This window comes from Mustela nivalis, assembly GCF_964662115.1.
Source record: "Mustela nivalis genome assembly, chromosome: 1".
Lineage (NCBI taxonomy): Eukaryota > Metazoa > Chordata > Mammalia > Carnivora > Mustelidae > Mustela > Mustela nivalis.
The window spans coordinates 98,153,630-98,170,443 of record NC_139020.1 but is presented as its reverse complement, the minus strand read 5'-3'; the positions used below and the strand labels follow the sequence as shown (position 1 = coordinate 98,170,443).

Genomic DNA, 16,814 nt, shown 5'->3' with positions numbered 1-16,814 from the left:
AATTATTTTTGAGATGATATCTTATGTAATGGTATTTAATGTCAAAATGAAAATATAGTAGGTATTGAGTCATTGAGTCAGATTCCAGTCACGAAAACAGAATCTAATCCAAGAAGGGGAATTTAGTACAAGGAAATAGTTGCAGAGGTGTTAGAAGAGTGAAAACCAGAGGACTATGAGGTAACCCAGAGTGTAACAACTGCAGAAAACCTAAGACTATAGAGAAGGCAGGATCCAACTACCCAGTGGGAATTAGAACTGGAGAAACAAGACTGCCTGGCAAGAACAGGCATTTGGAGGAGCTGTTGCCAGGCACCCAGCCTTGAAAGAAAGAGGAAAGCAAAATTGCCTGTCTTCTCTGTTTCTTTTGACCTTGGGCTCTTGACAGTGTCTCCCACTGTCTGAATCCATCTGAAAACCAGTAGGCACAGGAGCCTGGGATATATAATTTGCAAGAGTCCACCCACTGTGTGCAGAGCACAGTGTGGACAAGAATGGCCCTGAGGGCAAGCAGACCATGAACAGGACAGCCACAAACGTGCATCTGAGATGATGTGATGTGCGCAGACAGCAGTGCAGTTCATACGTAGTGCTCATCAGAGTCGGCCTGCGTGTTTGTTTACTGGCTGGTTTAAGTTGGATTCTCCCAGAAGCAGACCTTGAGCCAAGCATTTGAGTGACATGATTTGTTAAGGAAGCACTCTCAAGAGAAACAAAGGAGGAACTGTAGGGATCAGGATGGGGAAGAGAGCCCCGCTCAGCCTGATCCAGGCAGGGCTTCGGAGTGTTTAGTATACCTCGAAGTTTTTCTCATCTTGAACCACATGCTAGATTTTTGAATCTCCCCCTTTTCCCTCTGAAACCCAACTACATACCACCAGACATTGGGTACTAGCCATCGTGGGCGGGGGCGGGGGGGCAGGGGACGACACTGTTGGAGGCAGCAGTACAAGGCATTTCTGAAGAAGTTTACCATGGGAGCCCTTTAGAGCCAAACACTCAGAAATTGGGACTTGGACACCGCGCAGGTAGACCGGGTGTGCAAAGGAGGGAGAGCACAGACCCCTCTGAAGTCATATTGCCCTAGATGGTAGTAGAACACAACCTGCTCTTCTCTCTGCTTGCTTGGCTTATTTGTCTAATGGTGCTCAGAATACCTATTTGTAATATGCTCAAAGTAAAAATAGTTACTATTATGCATAGATATATAACAGTTAGGAAGTGTGTTTCTTTTCTCTTTCCCGTAGACACAAGTTCTGACCTACTTTATTAAATGCTTTGTATCTCTAATGGGAATATAGAGCTTCACTATAACTTCCTGTTTTTCTCCTTGTCTGTGTTTGCTCTGAATGGTAAACTTGTTCTGTAAAGGGCAGAACATAACATTTTTAGGCTTTATAAGCTGTAGAATCTCTGTTGGAGCCAGTGTGGTCTGCCCTTGTAGTGCAAGGCAGCCATGATAATATGTAACCAAATGAACTTGTTTAGGTTTTAATAAAACTTTATTATAAGAACAGTAAAATCTGAGTTTTATATGAGGTTCACATTCATAGGTCTTCTTTTGATCCTGTGTCATCTTTTGATCCTTACCTCCAGCCAAATGAAATGTAAAAACTTCTCTTGGGTAATGCCCTAAATCCCTTGGTTTTTTGTGTGTGCTCCTATCGCTTAACCCTGTTACTTGATGTCATTATGTTAATCTGCATTAAAATTACAGAGAACTTTTGCACCTTGTAGCAGGGGGGAAGTGAAAAGAAAGAATCTCCAATCATATCGGAGCTAAAATAACTATTAATAATTAGCCAGCTTTTGAATGTCTTTTTAAATTCAGTGATATAGGTTTTAAGAGGTATTTGACAAGAATCACTTAGAAGAAAATGTATTTGTGATCATATGCAATATTATCAAGTTGGGTGGATTGGAAATTATTCAGCATAATATTTGTCTAACTTGTAATTTACAAAGTCGGTTTCACACACATCATCTCACTTGATCTTCACAGTATCCTTGTGTATTAAGCTTAAGAGTTTTATCCCCTTTTTTAGATGAGGAAAATAGCATGAGAAGTTAAATGACTTGCTTGGGGCCCCACGGTTAGGGGTGGTAGAACCAAGCCCCCTTGTCCATGGAACACTCAAGAGAATTTTAGAAATAAAAGGAAGTATAACATCACTTTTAAAGGTTTATAAATGCAATACCAAGAATGCAGTGCTAGTAACTTACAGAGCAAGCTCTAGGAACCCTAATCTCCTGTGTTACTTTCTGGTAGGCTGTGTCTCATATAGAGACAATTGAACTGAAATTTAATATTGTGGTATTTAGATATGTTCATTTTTCAAAGTTCTATTACTGACTTAAAAATTATAAACTAAAATGCTTAAGTTCCTATTAGCATACTTAATGTCCAAGCATGGTTCAAAACGAAAGCTCCTAGATTCCAGTACATGTGGAATGAACACAAACCTGGCCCTTTCTCCTTTTCAGCACCAGCACTGGATGTTGATTGGCAGAGCAACAATACCTTTGCTTCTTGTAGTACAGATATGTGCATTCATGTCTGTAAATTAGGACAAGACAGACCTATTAAAACATTCCAGGGACACACGGTGAGTAGCCTCCCCCCCTCCAAAGTGATGATGATGAATAAGTAATATTACAGAGTGGTTTTGAAGTGTGTGTGTGTTTAATATCCAAAGAGTAATCAGGTCTAAAAATGAAAATGTGAATATTTCCTGTTATTTTTAGAATGAAGTGAATGCTATCAAATGGGACCCAACTGGCAATCTTCTGGCCTCCTGTTCTGATGACATGACTTTGAAGGTAATTTGCCCAGCAGTGTCACGAAGAATGGCTGCTCTAGCCATTTTTAGATTGTTTAGAGTGTCTGTCTTAGAGTTCATCGAACACTTAAACCCTGGAGGTCAGGATTTACTTTTTAATACTTTTTAATAGTTAATCTTTTTTTTTTTTAATTTTATTTTGTGAAGTATTTCAAATGTTTAAAAAACACAAATAAATTCTATTTAAAAATAAGACTGTTTGATAGGAATTGTGGTGCTAAGAAATCTGTCTTAAGTTGTCTTCTAGAAGATCATATACTGGTGCAATTAAAGTTTATTTGCACATGTAAAAATTTGACTAATAAGTAACAGGTCTTTATAACATTTGTGGATTTTGCTGAAATTCTGTGAATTGTATAAATTTGATTTTGTGGTGTGAATGTAGATCATCCTTGCTAGAAGCTGATCTATAGCAGAGAATTGCTTAGTTGGTGAGTGAGCCTCGTTGACGTGCCAACAGCAGCAACTCAGCATGGATTTATGTTTTTCTTGTCAGTGTGACTAAAAGCAAAACTAACACCTTGCACCTGTGCACATCACACTTAGAGAAAAAAAAAAAGCATTTTTGAGATAAAGAACAACTTAATGCTAATCTCCAATATTAATGATGCTTTGAGCCCTTTCCTGCAACATAGTAACTCTTCTGAAAATAATTTTATTCTTGACTCTGCAATGCCAGTGGCTGCAGATGTGCTGACCCTTACAGATGGAGGAATCATGAGGGAAAACTGCTTTTCCTCCTGTGAACAAAAATAAAACCTTGGTAACCTGGTGGCGTTTTTTCCTTAAATACCTGCTGTGTTCTTAGTTATATAGTTTTCTGAAGCCTGGGCTTCCTTGCAAGCACTGCTAGTAAAAAGACTTTACTTATTGCTGTTGTTCCTGAGTTTTCTTTGCATGCAAGTGCATTGCATGCAAAACCTTTTGAAACAGAGTATGGCACATATGTGGAAATGAAAGAAGGTCAGTGGCTGGAGAGTCTACTGAGTTACAGTTAGGTTAAGTTTGAGCTAGAAAGTGTTAGCTTTTTGTCCTAAAAATAATCAAAGGTCAGAATTTTAAAGCAGAAGCGAGATGGGTCGATAAGATACTGTGTAGTGGAGCAGTTCTGAGCACATGAAACATGAGTCGGAAGGTCTTGCAAAAACTGAACAAGGCAGATGGAGATGCTAGGTGGGCTTGATGATCCAAGAACTCTACCCTTGGCATAAACATTTGGGACTTCTCAGCAGGTGGGTGGTCATTGAAAGCCATGGACTTAGATGAAGCTGTATAGGGAGAGAGGACAGAGCAAGAAAAGAAGGGAATCTTAGAAATAGAAAATCTTAAGAAACGTCCAACAGTTACCAGCTCAAGAAGAACGAGCTTCCAAAAGGAAACTGAGAAGGAATGACCAATGGAATGAGAGTGTTCAGGGAAGAATGTTTCAAGGGAGGTGATGCTGTCGAAAGGTCAAATGAAATGAGTTTTGAAACATATTTTGGGGGCTTATTTACATGGAGTTATAAATGTATAGGATCCCAAAACACTATGGGTTTGTTTCATTATGTCTTATTAGATACATTACAGGCAGACATGTGAAACACACCTAATTTTTGTGGGTTTTTTTTTGGTTGTTGTCGGTTGGGTTTGATGTGTGTTTGTGTTTGTCAAGATTTATCTTTATTGAATGATTTTGCTGCAGATACCAGAGTTGGTTTCTCTTAATTTTTGCTCAGTAATAATACGAATTTTAAACCTCTGTACACATACGTTTTCAGCTCAAGCAAGGCTAATTATTTTGTACTCATCGTTTTAACTTTAATTATTGCTTTGTTATTTTTCATGGTTTGTTCTTTGTGAGTCATTTTCTAAACTTTTATTATGGTAAGAAAACACCTTTTTTATCCGATTTTTTAAGTGTACAGCACAGTATTGTTATCTATGGGCATGATACTATAGACTATAGAGCTGAAAATTTACACACGTGGATTAGCTCTCCCCCAATACTCTTCCCCTCAGCCTCTGGCAGCTGCCAGTCTTCCCTTGGCTTCTGGGAGCTTGACTCTTCTGGATACCTCATATAAACGGAACCATGCAGTATTTGTCCTTAAAATTCATCCATGTTGTTGCATAGTTAGGAATTCCTTTTTTTAAGGCTGAATGATAAATACTCCATTATATGTAATACCGTATTTTCTTTATTCATTCATCCATTGATGTACACTTGGGTTGTTTCCATATCTTAACTTTTTTGACTAATGCTGCAGTGAATGGGGAGTGCAAATACATTTTTAAGACCCTGATTTCAGTTCTTTTGGATAAATACACAGAAGTGGGATTGCTGGATAATATGGTTAGTTCTGTTTCTATTTTTTTGAATATCCTCCGTACTGTTTTTCATAGTAGCTATCATTTTGCATCCCCAGTAGTGTATAAGTGCTCTAATTTATCCACGTCCTTCTCAACATTTATTGTCTTTTTTATGTTATAATGGCCATCCTAATAGATGTGAAATGATACCTCATTGTAGTTTTGATTTGCCTTTACCTCATGTCTAGTGACATTGAACGTCTTTTCATATAACTACTGGCCATTTGTATATCTTCTTGAAAGAAAGGTCTGTTCAAGTCATTTGCCCATTTTCAAATTGGTTTATTAGGGGTTTTACTGTTGAATTATAAGAGTTCCTCATACATTTTCAGAATTAACCCTTTATTTATAGATACATGGTTTGCATATGTTTTCTCCCATTCTGTAAGTTGCCTCTTTATTGTCCCTTTGCTGTGCAGAAGCTTTTTAAATTTTATATAGTCCATTTGCCTTTTTGGTTTTGGTTTTGTTCCCTGTGCTTTAGTGTTCTTACAGGAATATATTACTTGCAAGTTGCTCATCTATTTGCCCTTCTCTGTTACAAAATACTTTCTCATTCTGAATCCTAAGAGGAATTTATAATCTACATCTGTTATTTAAGGGACAGTGTTAAAACTAATGCCTTAAATATTTTAGGATCATTACCTAAGGGACTTAATAAATGTTGAAGTTTGTACCATCTTAGGCTCTCAAAGCCAATCTTAGAACTACAGCTAATTCAATCTTGAAGCCTCAAAATAGTGAACATTTGGGAAGGACTTAGAGCTAATTTGTCATTTTTTAAAAGAGAGATAATTATTAAACAAGTTCTACATTTTAATTTCTTTGCAAATAGTCCCTTGATCTCTAATCATCATTCTGGTTGTACTGTTTATATTTTATATTGGCACAATAGTATTTTAAATGTATCTTTTGTATGGGAAAATATAATTGCGTACATTTTTCTTTTTTGCACAGATATGGAGTATGAAACAAGACAATTGTGTCCATGATTTGCAAGCACATAATAAAGAAATTTATACTATCAAATGGAGTCCCACAGGGCCAGGGACAAATAATCCAAATGCCAACCTTATGTTAGCAAGGTAATATTTACGTTTTACTCTCCTTTTATGAATCTTCCACATAAAAAGCTTCTAATAAATATGACAGAGTTAGGAAAGATTCCATGAAATGGGAGTGTATCCTTCAAAAAAATATTATTATTATTATTATTATTATTATTTTGGATGGGAGCATTTAAACTTGGGAGTTTTATTCTTACTTCAGGGCATAATGGATTTTTATAGCGAGTTATCAAATATTTACTTGTATCAAATATTGATTTAAACTCAAGTAATTGAGGCATAGTATAATAAAGATTCTTAAGCATTAAAATAAAATTAAAAATGTAGTCAGTACATTATTCAAAACCATGAATCAGTCAATACAGAAGAATTAAAAGAGCTAAGGAATACAGTGAAATTGGCTCATTTTGTTTTTTCAGTTTGGAGGCTTGGAGATGCCCTTAAGTTGCCTTATCTCCTCTATAGTTTTTTTTTTTTTTTTTTAAAGATTTTATTTATTTGACAGAGAGAGATCACAAGCAGGCAGAGAGGCAGGCGGAGAGAGAGGGGGAAGTAGGCTCCCTGCCGAGCAGAGAGCCCGATGCGGGCCTCGATCCCAGGACCCTGAGATCATGACCTGAGCCGAAGGCAGCGGCTTAACCCACTGAGCCACCCAGGCGCCCTCTCCTCTGTAGTTTTGCTTCTAGAACACCTGTTTCCTAACAGCCCAATCTGCATCTCATAAGGAACTTGTAGCTGGCTACTAGAAATGGCTGAATATTATTGATTGGGGGTGGGGCTTGGGAATATTCCATTACTTATAAAGTCATTTTGTTTCCTCCTTGGTCAGTGCATCCTTCGATTCTACTGTTAGATTATGGGACGTAGACCGAGGAATTTGCATCCATACTTTGACAAAACACCAAGAGCCTGTGTACAGTGTGGCTTTTAGTCCTGATGGCAGGTACCTGGCAAGTGGTTCTTTTGACAAATGTGTGCACATCTGGAACACACAGGTATGTCTCAGTTATTTTAATCATCACCTGCTTTCATAGTTACAAGAAGCACTTGCCTGTACAAATTCTTTTTTCTCTTTTGTCATTCCTTTTATGACATCACTCAATCCTTAGTTTTTGAGTGAGTACTTTTTTTTAATTTACAGCCAAATAAAGACTGAAGCCAATTGAAGTTATGTTTTCCTAATGTAGACCAGAATTTATAAATAAATTTAGGTTCTTGTTTTTTTGTTTGTTTGTTTGTTTTTTAAAGTTTGCTGACCTGAAATGTGAGAGTTTAAGATACATGTTTAGATAAATGATGTAGTTTCTTTATTTTTAAAAAAACTTGTCTTTAAAGGAGCTATAAATGAGCAAGCAGTTAATAAAATGTACTAAAGGACAAGATTTTGTGGCTGAATAGTGATTTATCAGGAATAGACTTAAAACTATACTACCTTTGTAGGAACAGTTGTGTAGAGAGAGCCTTTCCTAAAAATGGGGAAAACAACCAGTTACTTTATTTCATCTTCTCACCTTTTTAGTGTTTATGCTCCACCTACTGTTTTCTTTAATAGCAGTTGCTTGACTCCTTCACCCCATAAGTGACCACTTCCTAGGTGGTCATAGTACACCCGCATGCAACTGCCGTGAGCTAGATCTTTCTCTTTGTGTGGCTGATCATCATATTTGGTCAGACTATTGTGCATAAATCATCATTTTCAGATATCATTTTTTTTTAAGATTTTATTTATTTATTTGATAGAGAGAGATCACAAGTAGGTAGAGAGGCAGGCAGAGAGAGAGAGGGAAGCAGGCTCCCCGCTGAGCAGAGAGCCTGATATGGGACTCGATCCCAGGACCCTGAGATCATGACCCGAGCCGAAGGCAGTGGCTTAACCCACTGAGCCACCCAGGCGCCCCTCGGATATCATTTTTAATTAAGTTACACATTCAGATGGTCTCCCCTAAACACTGAAAAGGTATACACTGGGAAGTCTTAGAGCTCTCATTTGCTTCCTGATCCCCTGCAAGTAACTATTTTTATTAACTTCTCTTCTATACTTTCTGACATTTTTTGTGAATAAAAGTATTAAGATTCTGTCACTTTTATGCTCTCACTGTTTTATTTTTTAATTTATATTTTTAATCCCCTTGGTATTAATTTTTACATGTATGATTTGAGGTAGAGATCTAATTTTTTTTTTTTTAATGGCTGGCCAGTTATCTAAACACTGTTTACCCCTTTGCTGTCTCATAATGCCACTTCTTTCATATACCATGTTCTTACTGTGGTTTTTTAATAGATTCTCTTATACTGCATTGATAGACATTTGTATATACCTGCATTGTTAGCATAGGTTTTTTTAAAGATTTTATTTATTTAAAAAAAGTATCATTTTACTTTTTTAAGTTTGAAAATAGTAAACTTATATCTAGTGAATTTTTAGTGCACTCACTGTCTTTTTGTCAAATATAAATCAAGTTTTTTTCTTTCCTCGTTTGGATTGTCACTCATATGATATGTTACCCATACATTTCACAGGTCAGTTGTATTAATCCATTGGTCTCCGTTAATGTTATAGCTCTAGTTTGTTGACCATGATATTTAGTTCAATTATATCCTACTCTGAGCTTAGAAATTGCTAAGTGCTTTGTAAAGAAAGTTGGTTTTTTTAAGCACCAAAGCTTACTGTCCTGTAGATTTTAATTCCTATACATTGATTTTAGATTTTGTTGGTGCCACTCCTTTCTCCTGATTAACCATAGAAATACACTCAATACATACTAGACTCACACTTTCATTAATCTTTTAAATTGCAAAAAAATTTAGGTAGGGGGAAGAAAACAGTTGAATCTTTCTGATGTGATAAGCTGTAGCAATGCACCTGTGGTTTCTAGAAGAGGAAAGCAAGGGAAAAGAGACTTCTGGCTACGTAATTAAATTAGGATTGGCTGTGTGAGGAGGTATTTACAAGGTACATGACTTGCTGCCATGTTGTTTTTAGGTAGATCTGCTACCTCTAGTTTTACTTTTTTAGGTTTTCATAAAGCTGAGACATACTTCTGCTAGACAGAAAGCTGGAAGCATATTTTTTGTTTTCCAGTTTCTCACAGCAGAGTCTCTGATCTTTGCCCTGTTTAATGACTGGTTTTCTAGGAAAATATATGTGGTTTTTTTTTTTTTTTTAACTAATGTTTAATTATTCAGTGGGTGGCTGAATAATTCTGGTCTTATTTATTTATTTATTTATTTATTTATTTATTTATTTAAGATTTTATTTATTTATTTGACAGACAGAGATCACAAGTAGGCAGAGAGGCAGGCAGAGAGAGGGGGAAGCGGGCCCCTTGCTGAGCAGAGAGCCTGATGCGGGGCTCGATCCCAGGACCCTGGGATCACGACCTGAGCCGAAGGCAGAGGCTTTAATCCACTGAGCCACTGAGGCGCCCCCCCACTTTTTTTAATCACCTCTAATTTAACAGACTTACACTGGAATTGTCTTTACTAGTTTATTATACTTTCTCTTTAGGATGTTTTATCAAAGAAATTCGAACTTTATTTTGTGTCTCTACATGTTAGCTATACTTATGCACCACCCTTCAACAACAACAGTTTATTTATGACAGGTCATACATTGAATGTTTACTCCATGGTTAACTGTATCTCAAGGAGGCCAAAGATAGCTAAGAATGGTTATCACTACTGGAGAAACGAGGTGGGTGGGGAGGGCGCACGCACGCGCACGCTTGTGTGTGTGTTTGATCTGTTGAGAGCAGGCAAGTGTTATCATTTTATAGAAGGATCATCACATTTCTAGTATTTCAAAACTTTAAATTTATTTTGGAGTCAAAGCTAAATTCTATCTGATTGCTTGAAATAATGCCATAATAGTATTTTTACCTCAGTAATTTGGATTTATAATAATATATGTTCTCATTTTTAAGAATTTTTTTTTCATTTTTTTAGACAGGTGCTCTAGTTCACAGCTATAGGGGAACAGGTGGAATTTTTGAAGTTTGCTGGAATGCAGCAGGAGACAAAGTTGGAGCCAGTGCATCAGATGGTTCAGTAAGTATAATGAAGTGTTTCCAAGAGGGTGGGTGTGTAAGCATAGTAAATAAATGTGGCTTATTGTGGTCGTGACTACAAGTCTTCTTTTCAAAATACATTTTATGGCACTGATCTTTTTTAATGGAGGTTGTATATTTTTGTTTATTTCACTCAAATAATATGAATAAAATACAGGCTGTGTTTGCCAAAAGCGTATCTTCATAACCAAGAAATGGATGGTTATTTTTAATGGAAACCTTTGTTGATGAAATTGAGTGTAGAAGAATACCTCTCTGAGAGACATTTGAATTTTTAATGCTTATCCCTACCTTGTCTTCCTTGCGGAAGAGTGTTGGTGGCCCAGGGCGGGGGCCGGTAGAGGCAGTTGAGTCCTGCACTGAGGAACGTGTGATACTGAAAGACTTTCAGGATGACATTGGCCAGCTCTTAATAGAAATATTAGTTTTGGCTTTCAAAGCTCTGAAAGCAAAGGGAAAATGAAGAGGCTATTAGCCATTAGCTGTTTTCTGAAGGTATAGCTTAATATAATCTGAGATCTCTTTCACTTAGGCCCAAAAGATAGGAAATGGTCTATCTTGAGCATATTCTTTTCTGTTTTTTAATTAACAGAGAGTAGATCTTCAAAATTTTAGCCATGGTTCTTTCTCTATAGTGTTAGCCTGTAGTTGTTTTCTCCACCTCTTAGACAATTTGTCTGATTTCTGTTCGTTAAGTGCCCAGTCCCATGATTAATGTTGCTTTACCAGATTCATGAACTAGGAGGTAAACATTACACTAAAAATGTACAATGAAATTCTTAACACACTTTTGATTATTTTAATTTCTTACAGGTTTGTGTATTAGACCTTCGGAAATAGCGCTACTAGTTGGAAGCCATGGACCGACTATGAATGTGTACATAGCCAAAATGACTGTCCCTGACCCATGTACTGCTATAGTCCCACTTGAACCATGGCCAGTCCACTACAGCCAAATCTAAAAGAAATATATACATACAGTGTATATAAACAAAATTGCACCCTGAAGATGACAGAATTTTGTCACAGCTTGTGAATTCTGTTCACCAAGTGCTGGAATCTAATCTGCTGTGCCCCTAAAATAGCATTTAGAAGTTTTGGATATGAAAAACAGAAGAGAGAGAGAAATATGCGTTATAAAAGCAGCCCATATGTGTACCAGTTTTTGGATACTAATGACAGCCTTGTTTCTCCCCTTTGAATCAGAAGACACCATGGATTATATTCTTTTTTCCCTTCAGTAGTTGAGCAGTTTGTATGTACAGAGAAAATGGACTTAACAAAAACTTGCAGCAGTAGTTCGTTCTTGCTTTTAAACTTTGTTTTTGGTTTAGTTTATGGATGCATGAAGTAAGGGAGTGAATCAGTTTCTTGTTTATATTTTTTTCACCTTTTAAACAAAAAATTCTTAAAAATATTTTAATGCATTCTTTTGAAGAGATAGATGTTTGGTACATTTTATGGCTCCCAGAGCATATATTCAGTTGGTGCATGTTGTGGAAGGGGGAATTGGAAGTTGAATGAAAATAGATGACTTTGGTCATGTCAATCTGTAAGACACATCAGTGAAAGGATATTATGCTCTGTTTTTTTTGTTTTGTTTTGTTTTGTTTTTTTGTTTTTGTTTTTTTGTTCTTTTTTGGTGATGTGGCTTAAATGCAATAGTTTCTTTTTTGGGACATATTTCTGCCAATTAAAGACTAGAAGGGCACAATTTTTTTTTAATACCATAGAGAAGATGCATAAAAAAAAAATCTTCTGATGTTTTGTAGCCATAACTAAATTATGGTTAAAATGTGCACTATTGTGAAAAGGAGCAAAGTAGGTTTGGGGTTTTTTTTTTGTTGTTGTTGTGTTTGTTTGTTTGTTTTGCTTTGTTTTTTAAGAGATTAAAATGTTTCTGGATAAGGATTAGCTTCTCAAAGTGTCCATCATTCTATGTAGAAGCTTAAATATGTAATGTAACCAAACTCCAGTATTAAAAATCTCTCATGTTGTTTTTCTTTATACAAAGCAAGATAACGGCATATAACACTGCCATTACATGGCAAAATGTTTGCTACCTTAGTTTAAAAACAATCTTTAAAACAAAAGACTTGCTTCAAGGTGTTTTTAAATAGCAGTGATTCAGAATTTAAAAAAAAAAAAAAAGTATAATTGCACTAAGCTCCCTGCTGCTCTGATTCTGCGTTCGTGGTACTTGTGACTACATTTTTTTCAAATACGGATAGATTTAAGCTGCTATTTTTTTTTTCTTAGTAATCACTACTATATCATGTCTTTTACTCTGTTTATAATATCAAGTATTTTCTGAAAGATAAGGTATCAGAGCAAACCTCTTCTTGTGTTCATGCAACTAAAAGCTAAAATACACAGAATGTGCAAATGATAGATAGCACGGGGCTGTGTTTATATGTATGACTAACAGGTTTGTCATGATTAATGGAAGTATCCACAAGTGTCCATTTTGAAGAGAATAGTTGTCAAATTTATATCTCAAAGATTTTAATTAAGGAGTTATTACTAAGCTTAGCAAATTTATAACACTATTTCTGTCACTAATTATTTTGAGGCCTTTACTACTAAAATTTTAACCTGTGTTTTAAGTTGAAATAGAAACCCGATTTAACCCAAGTAACGCAACTTTGATTTTCAGCATTTGTTGTTTTGCTGTTTTTACAAAACAGCATTGATTGAAGCAAGTCTTGGTTTTACTAAGGTAGGATAGCATTTGCTATTGGTAAAGAGAATAAATACACTTAATTTCACAATACATTGTTATATGTACCCCAGTTGTTGTTAGTGGGGACTATGATACTGTAATAATATTTTTTAAAATTTCCATCCAGAGAGGCAGTCATTCATGATGGTTTTGTGCCAGCTGTTTTTAGGGTTTTGGATCACATTATAGATATTTAGAACTATTACCCTGTGACCTATGTAGGAAACCTAATATGCTGAGTATCTGGCACTTGAAATCCTGCTTTTATTGCTAGAGGTCCATACCTGTGGTTGACCTCTGTTATTGTTTAAAAAAAATAAATAAAAATTTAAAAATCTGTGCAATAATTTTTAAATGTGCTCCCAGGAATAGACACAAATGTTTTGAGTAGGTTAAGCTGCATTTTCCTTTAGTGATGCATCTGTCAATTGCACTGAATTTAAATCTGAAAGTCAGAGGTGATTATTGATAGTACTTTTGTATTTTGATATGGACAATTTATTCATTTGCATACAGTTATTGACGTTTTCCCCCCAGCTGATTAAAAGATAGTCAAGAAGTTCTGCAGTATAGCTGCCAGAGTAGACAGCTACCTTTTGATGGTATTGTCACCTTTTCTTTCTTTCTTTCTTTATCTTCAGCTGTTTTACTTAAGCATAATAGCCACAATAGGACATATAAAAGATTATAAATACAGAGCTTTATTATCCTAAAATCTTGGGTCTTTTAAGTATAAACTTATTGGAAAGGTATCCATTTTGTAGGCTTGGGTTCTTCATGAGCATACAGTCGTTTGTTTTTGCTGCTGTTCTCAACATCATCATTGCCTGCTGATGTGCCACGATGCTGCTCCAGTAGACAAAAGTAAGATTGCCTCAAATTTGAGCAGTAACTTGATTGTAAGAGACCAAGTTTCACGGCCTGCACAATTCTGTATTTGAGGTTCTTGGCTCGTTTTTCCTTCCTTTTTTTCCTGAGAACTTATTCCTAAAGATCAACTGATTCCAGTAGATGTTTTATGGTATTCATTGTATATCGTTGTACAAGCTACTGTAAGAAACTTACAAGGAAAATTAGAAAGGAAAACTTGAATGAATAGAGTACTCATTGATTAAAGTAGAATAAAGAAAGAGCAGCTGTCACTCTTAAACTCCATAAAGGAATATCTTCTTTTTCTTCTCCATGTAGGAATCACATACATTCTTGTATCTGTTCCAAACCCCATTTCTGTCATTGATCAGGTACCATCATTGACTTTCAAATGACTTTTAGAAGTGGTAACTTTTAATTTCTAATAGATTTTAGAGTATATTGAATTCTGTTTTAATTAATAATTCTCTAGGTAAGTATGTTTTAGGATTAAACACCTTTTACAGATACTGAAAGTGCCTCCTTTTGTGGTGTAAAAACAAATTATGGTGCAAAAAGTAATTACTAGATTGAATTACATGAAGGTTTTTTGCTTTTTGACATATAAAAATGTCAAGAGAAAGGCCAAAGATTTGTACTTTTTCACTTATAAAGCACTCCTTTTTTCCTTAGACTTCTTTCTGTCAAATTAGATTTAATGAGAGAGTACTATTTTTAAGGAGCTATCTGTTTATGTAGAATGATTTTGTTAAGAGTAATGTAAACTATTATTGCTTAGAGGCCTGAAGAAGAGTATGCATTTTTGCTGTTTGAAGGAATCACCTGTGATTCACAAATGATTGTCCTTATGTGAGCAAAAATGTTAGATTTTACTAGGTAAGCAGAAAAATAAATCTAAAATGCAGCGCTGTTTACTCTTTTCAAAACCGTTTTCATCTTAAGCACATTGTACATTTCTATAGAACCTGCATTTACTCTCACATGCTAAGGGTGGTGCTTGCGTTTGGTGAATTACTGTTGACTGTTTCCACGGAAATTCTCTTTCAGTGGACCAACATTGTGGCATGGCAGCAAATGCCAACATTTTGGGGAATAGCAGCAAATCTACAAGAGACCCTGGTTGGTTTTTTGTTTGTTTGTTTTTGTTTGTTTTTCCTTCTGAATCAGCAGGGATGGAAGGAGAGTAGGGAAGTTAAGAATTACTCCTTCCGGTAGTAGCTCTGAAGTGTCACATTCAATATCAATTTTTTTAACATGATTCTAGTTAAATGTAGATGAGAGAAAAATGAGGAAGTGTTCACTTTTTTTAATACACTGATTTAGAAATTTGATGTCTAATATCAGTAGTTCTCAAGTATTAATAGCATTCTTTATTTTTGCCTTTCTGTTGACAGTGTTGAAGCAGGGTGAATAACTAGGGCATCTTTTTCTTTCCTAGTAAGCTGTTTTACGATGTTTTCTTGGAGTTTCTGCATAAGTTCAAGAAAACATTCTGCATGTTGTATCTAAGTCCAATGTACTTACTTATCCATCTCATTAAAAGCAAACACAGACTGCGTTTTGTGGCTCTGTGACCCCTAAATACAGAAGCAATTTTCTTCTTAACTGACTTTGACATTGTAGCTATGATGTTCTTATTTTGATTTTGGCAAATCCTTTGGGTCTAATTCTGTGAGCCTACCTATAGCACTGGATTAAAATGTCTGCATCATTTCTTTAGTTATCCAGTTAACTTTAAAACTGTTGTAAAAGTGTAAACCAGCCCATGACAGTTTTTTGTACGTGTTAAAGAACGTTCTTGTTCAGTTTTCATGATTCTTGTGCAAGGAAGACTGATCCAGATGTTCTCTGCTGTCCTGGACCATGTTAATTACACTCACGATGTACTTTGGTTCCACATCACAATGATTTGTCCCCAATGACCCTTTTATCCTTTCTAGGCACATTTTTGTTGTTGTTGTTGTTGTTGCGGTTTCCCTTTGCATTGTATTGCTTTGACAACTGTAATTTGAATCAGATCTGAAAGAGGTCCAGAATAAAATATATTTTGATATTATGTTGGCTGTGTACATATATGAAACCTTTGATATCTATGTAGTTTGTATAGATTATTTACTAGTCAAGTAAAGAGAGAGGGATGCTATTTCTTGTTTACAATTTCTTGTTTACATTTTAATTGCATTTACTCCTCCAATGTTTATTGTAGAATAAACTTTTTTTGCTCTGAGTTAGCCTTCATGACATAACAACATGTCTGTTCTCTACCACATTGGTGTTGAATCAGTTACAACAACTGCCATCAGAACCCAAACCCACTGTTTTCCGTAAGTGTGTTGTTTTCTAAGATAGATACTTTAAAGTAAGCCCATAGATAAAATTACAAATTTTACTATTTTATTACTTCTCACAGATGAGATTTTTTAAATGAAGGGATTATTTACTATTTTTATTAATAATAGAGCATTTAATCAGCTAAGAAGTAACAATCGCTTTGGAATTATTTTGGAAAATAATGCTGTATTTAAAGGACATCATTTCACATAAACTAAAAGAGACGTCAGATTCATTTGCTTAGTGTGCAAGTTAAGCACAAAACCGTGTGTATATATGTTGCTGAAGATTTTAGGGCAGGATTTTCAACTTCTTAGTGACATTTTTTTCTTCATATAAATCAATTCTAATTTAATAATTTTCTTCCTTAGCTAGTTGCTTATGTTGCTAACAAACCTTATATCTTTGAAGAACGATACTAGTCACCTTGCGGTTTTAATTAATCCCAGCTCTTGAGAATTACTTAGAGACTTTTTAAAAGAATCATTGAACACTTTTTTTTTTTTTTTTTTTTTTTTAAAGAAACTTTTATTCTTCAGGTCTTCTGCCTTTCCCTTTCATTTCC

At 35.4% G+C, this 16,814-nt stretch overlaps 1 protein-coding gene across 29 annotated transcripts in view; it reads left to right on the top strand.

Annotated features, from left to right (window-relative positions):
- TBL1XR1 (TBL1X/Y related 1) overlaps positions 1–15,974 on the top strand; it is a 172,682-nt gene extending 156,708 nt beyond the window's left edge. For all 29 annotated transcript variants that reach the window (XM_082727703.1, XM_082727699.1, XM_082727684.1 and 26 more), the window contains 6 exons: positions 2,485–2,606; positions 2,746–2,820; positions 6,150–6,277; positions 7,089–7,254; positions 10,205–10,306; positions 11,140–15,974. In XM_082727703.1, coding sequence (XP_082583829.1) covers positions 2,485–2,606; positions 2,746–2,820; positions 6,150–6,277; positions 7,089–7,254; positions 10,205–10,306; positions 11,140–11,166 — 620 coding nt within the window. In that variant the 3' untranslated portion in view covers positions 11,167–15,974. The remainder of the gene's footprint in view (positions 1–2,484; positions 2,607–2,745; positions 2,821–6,149; positions 6,278–7,088; positions 7,255–10,204; positions 10,307–11,139) is intronic.
- Positions 15,975–16,814: the final 840 nt, after the last annotated feature.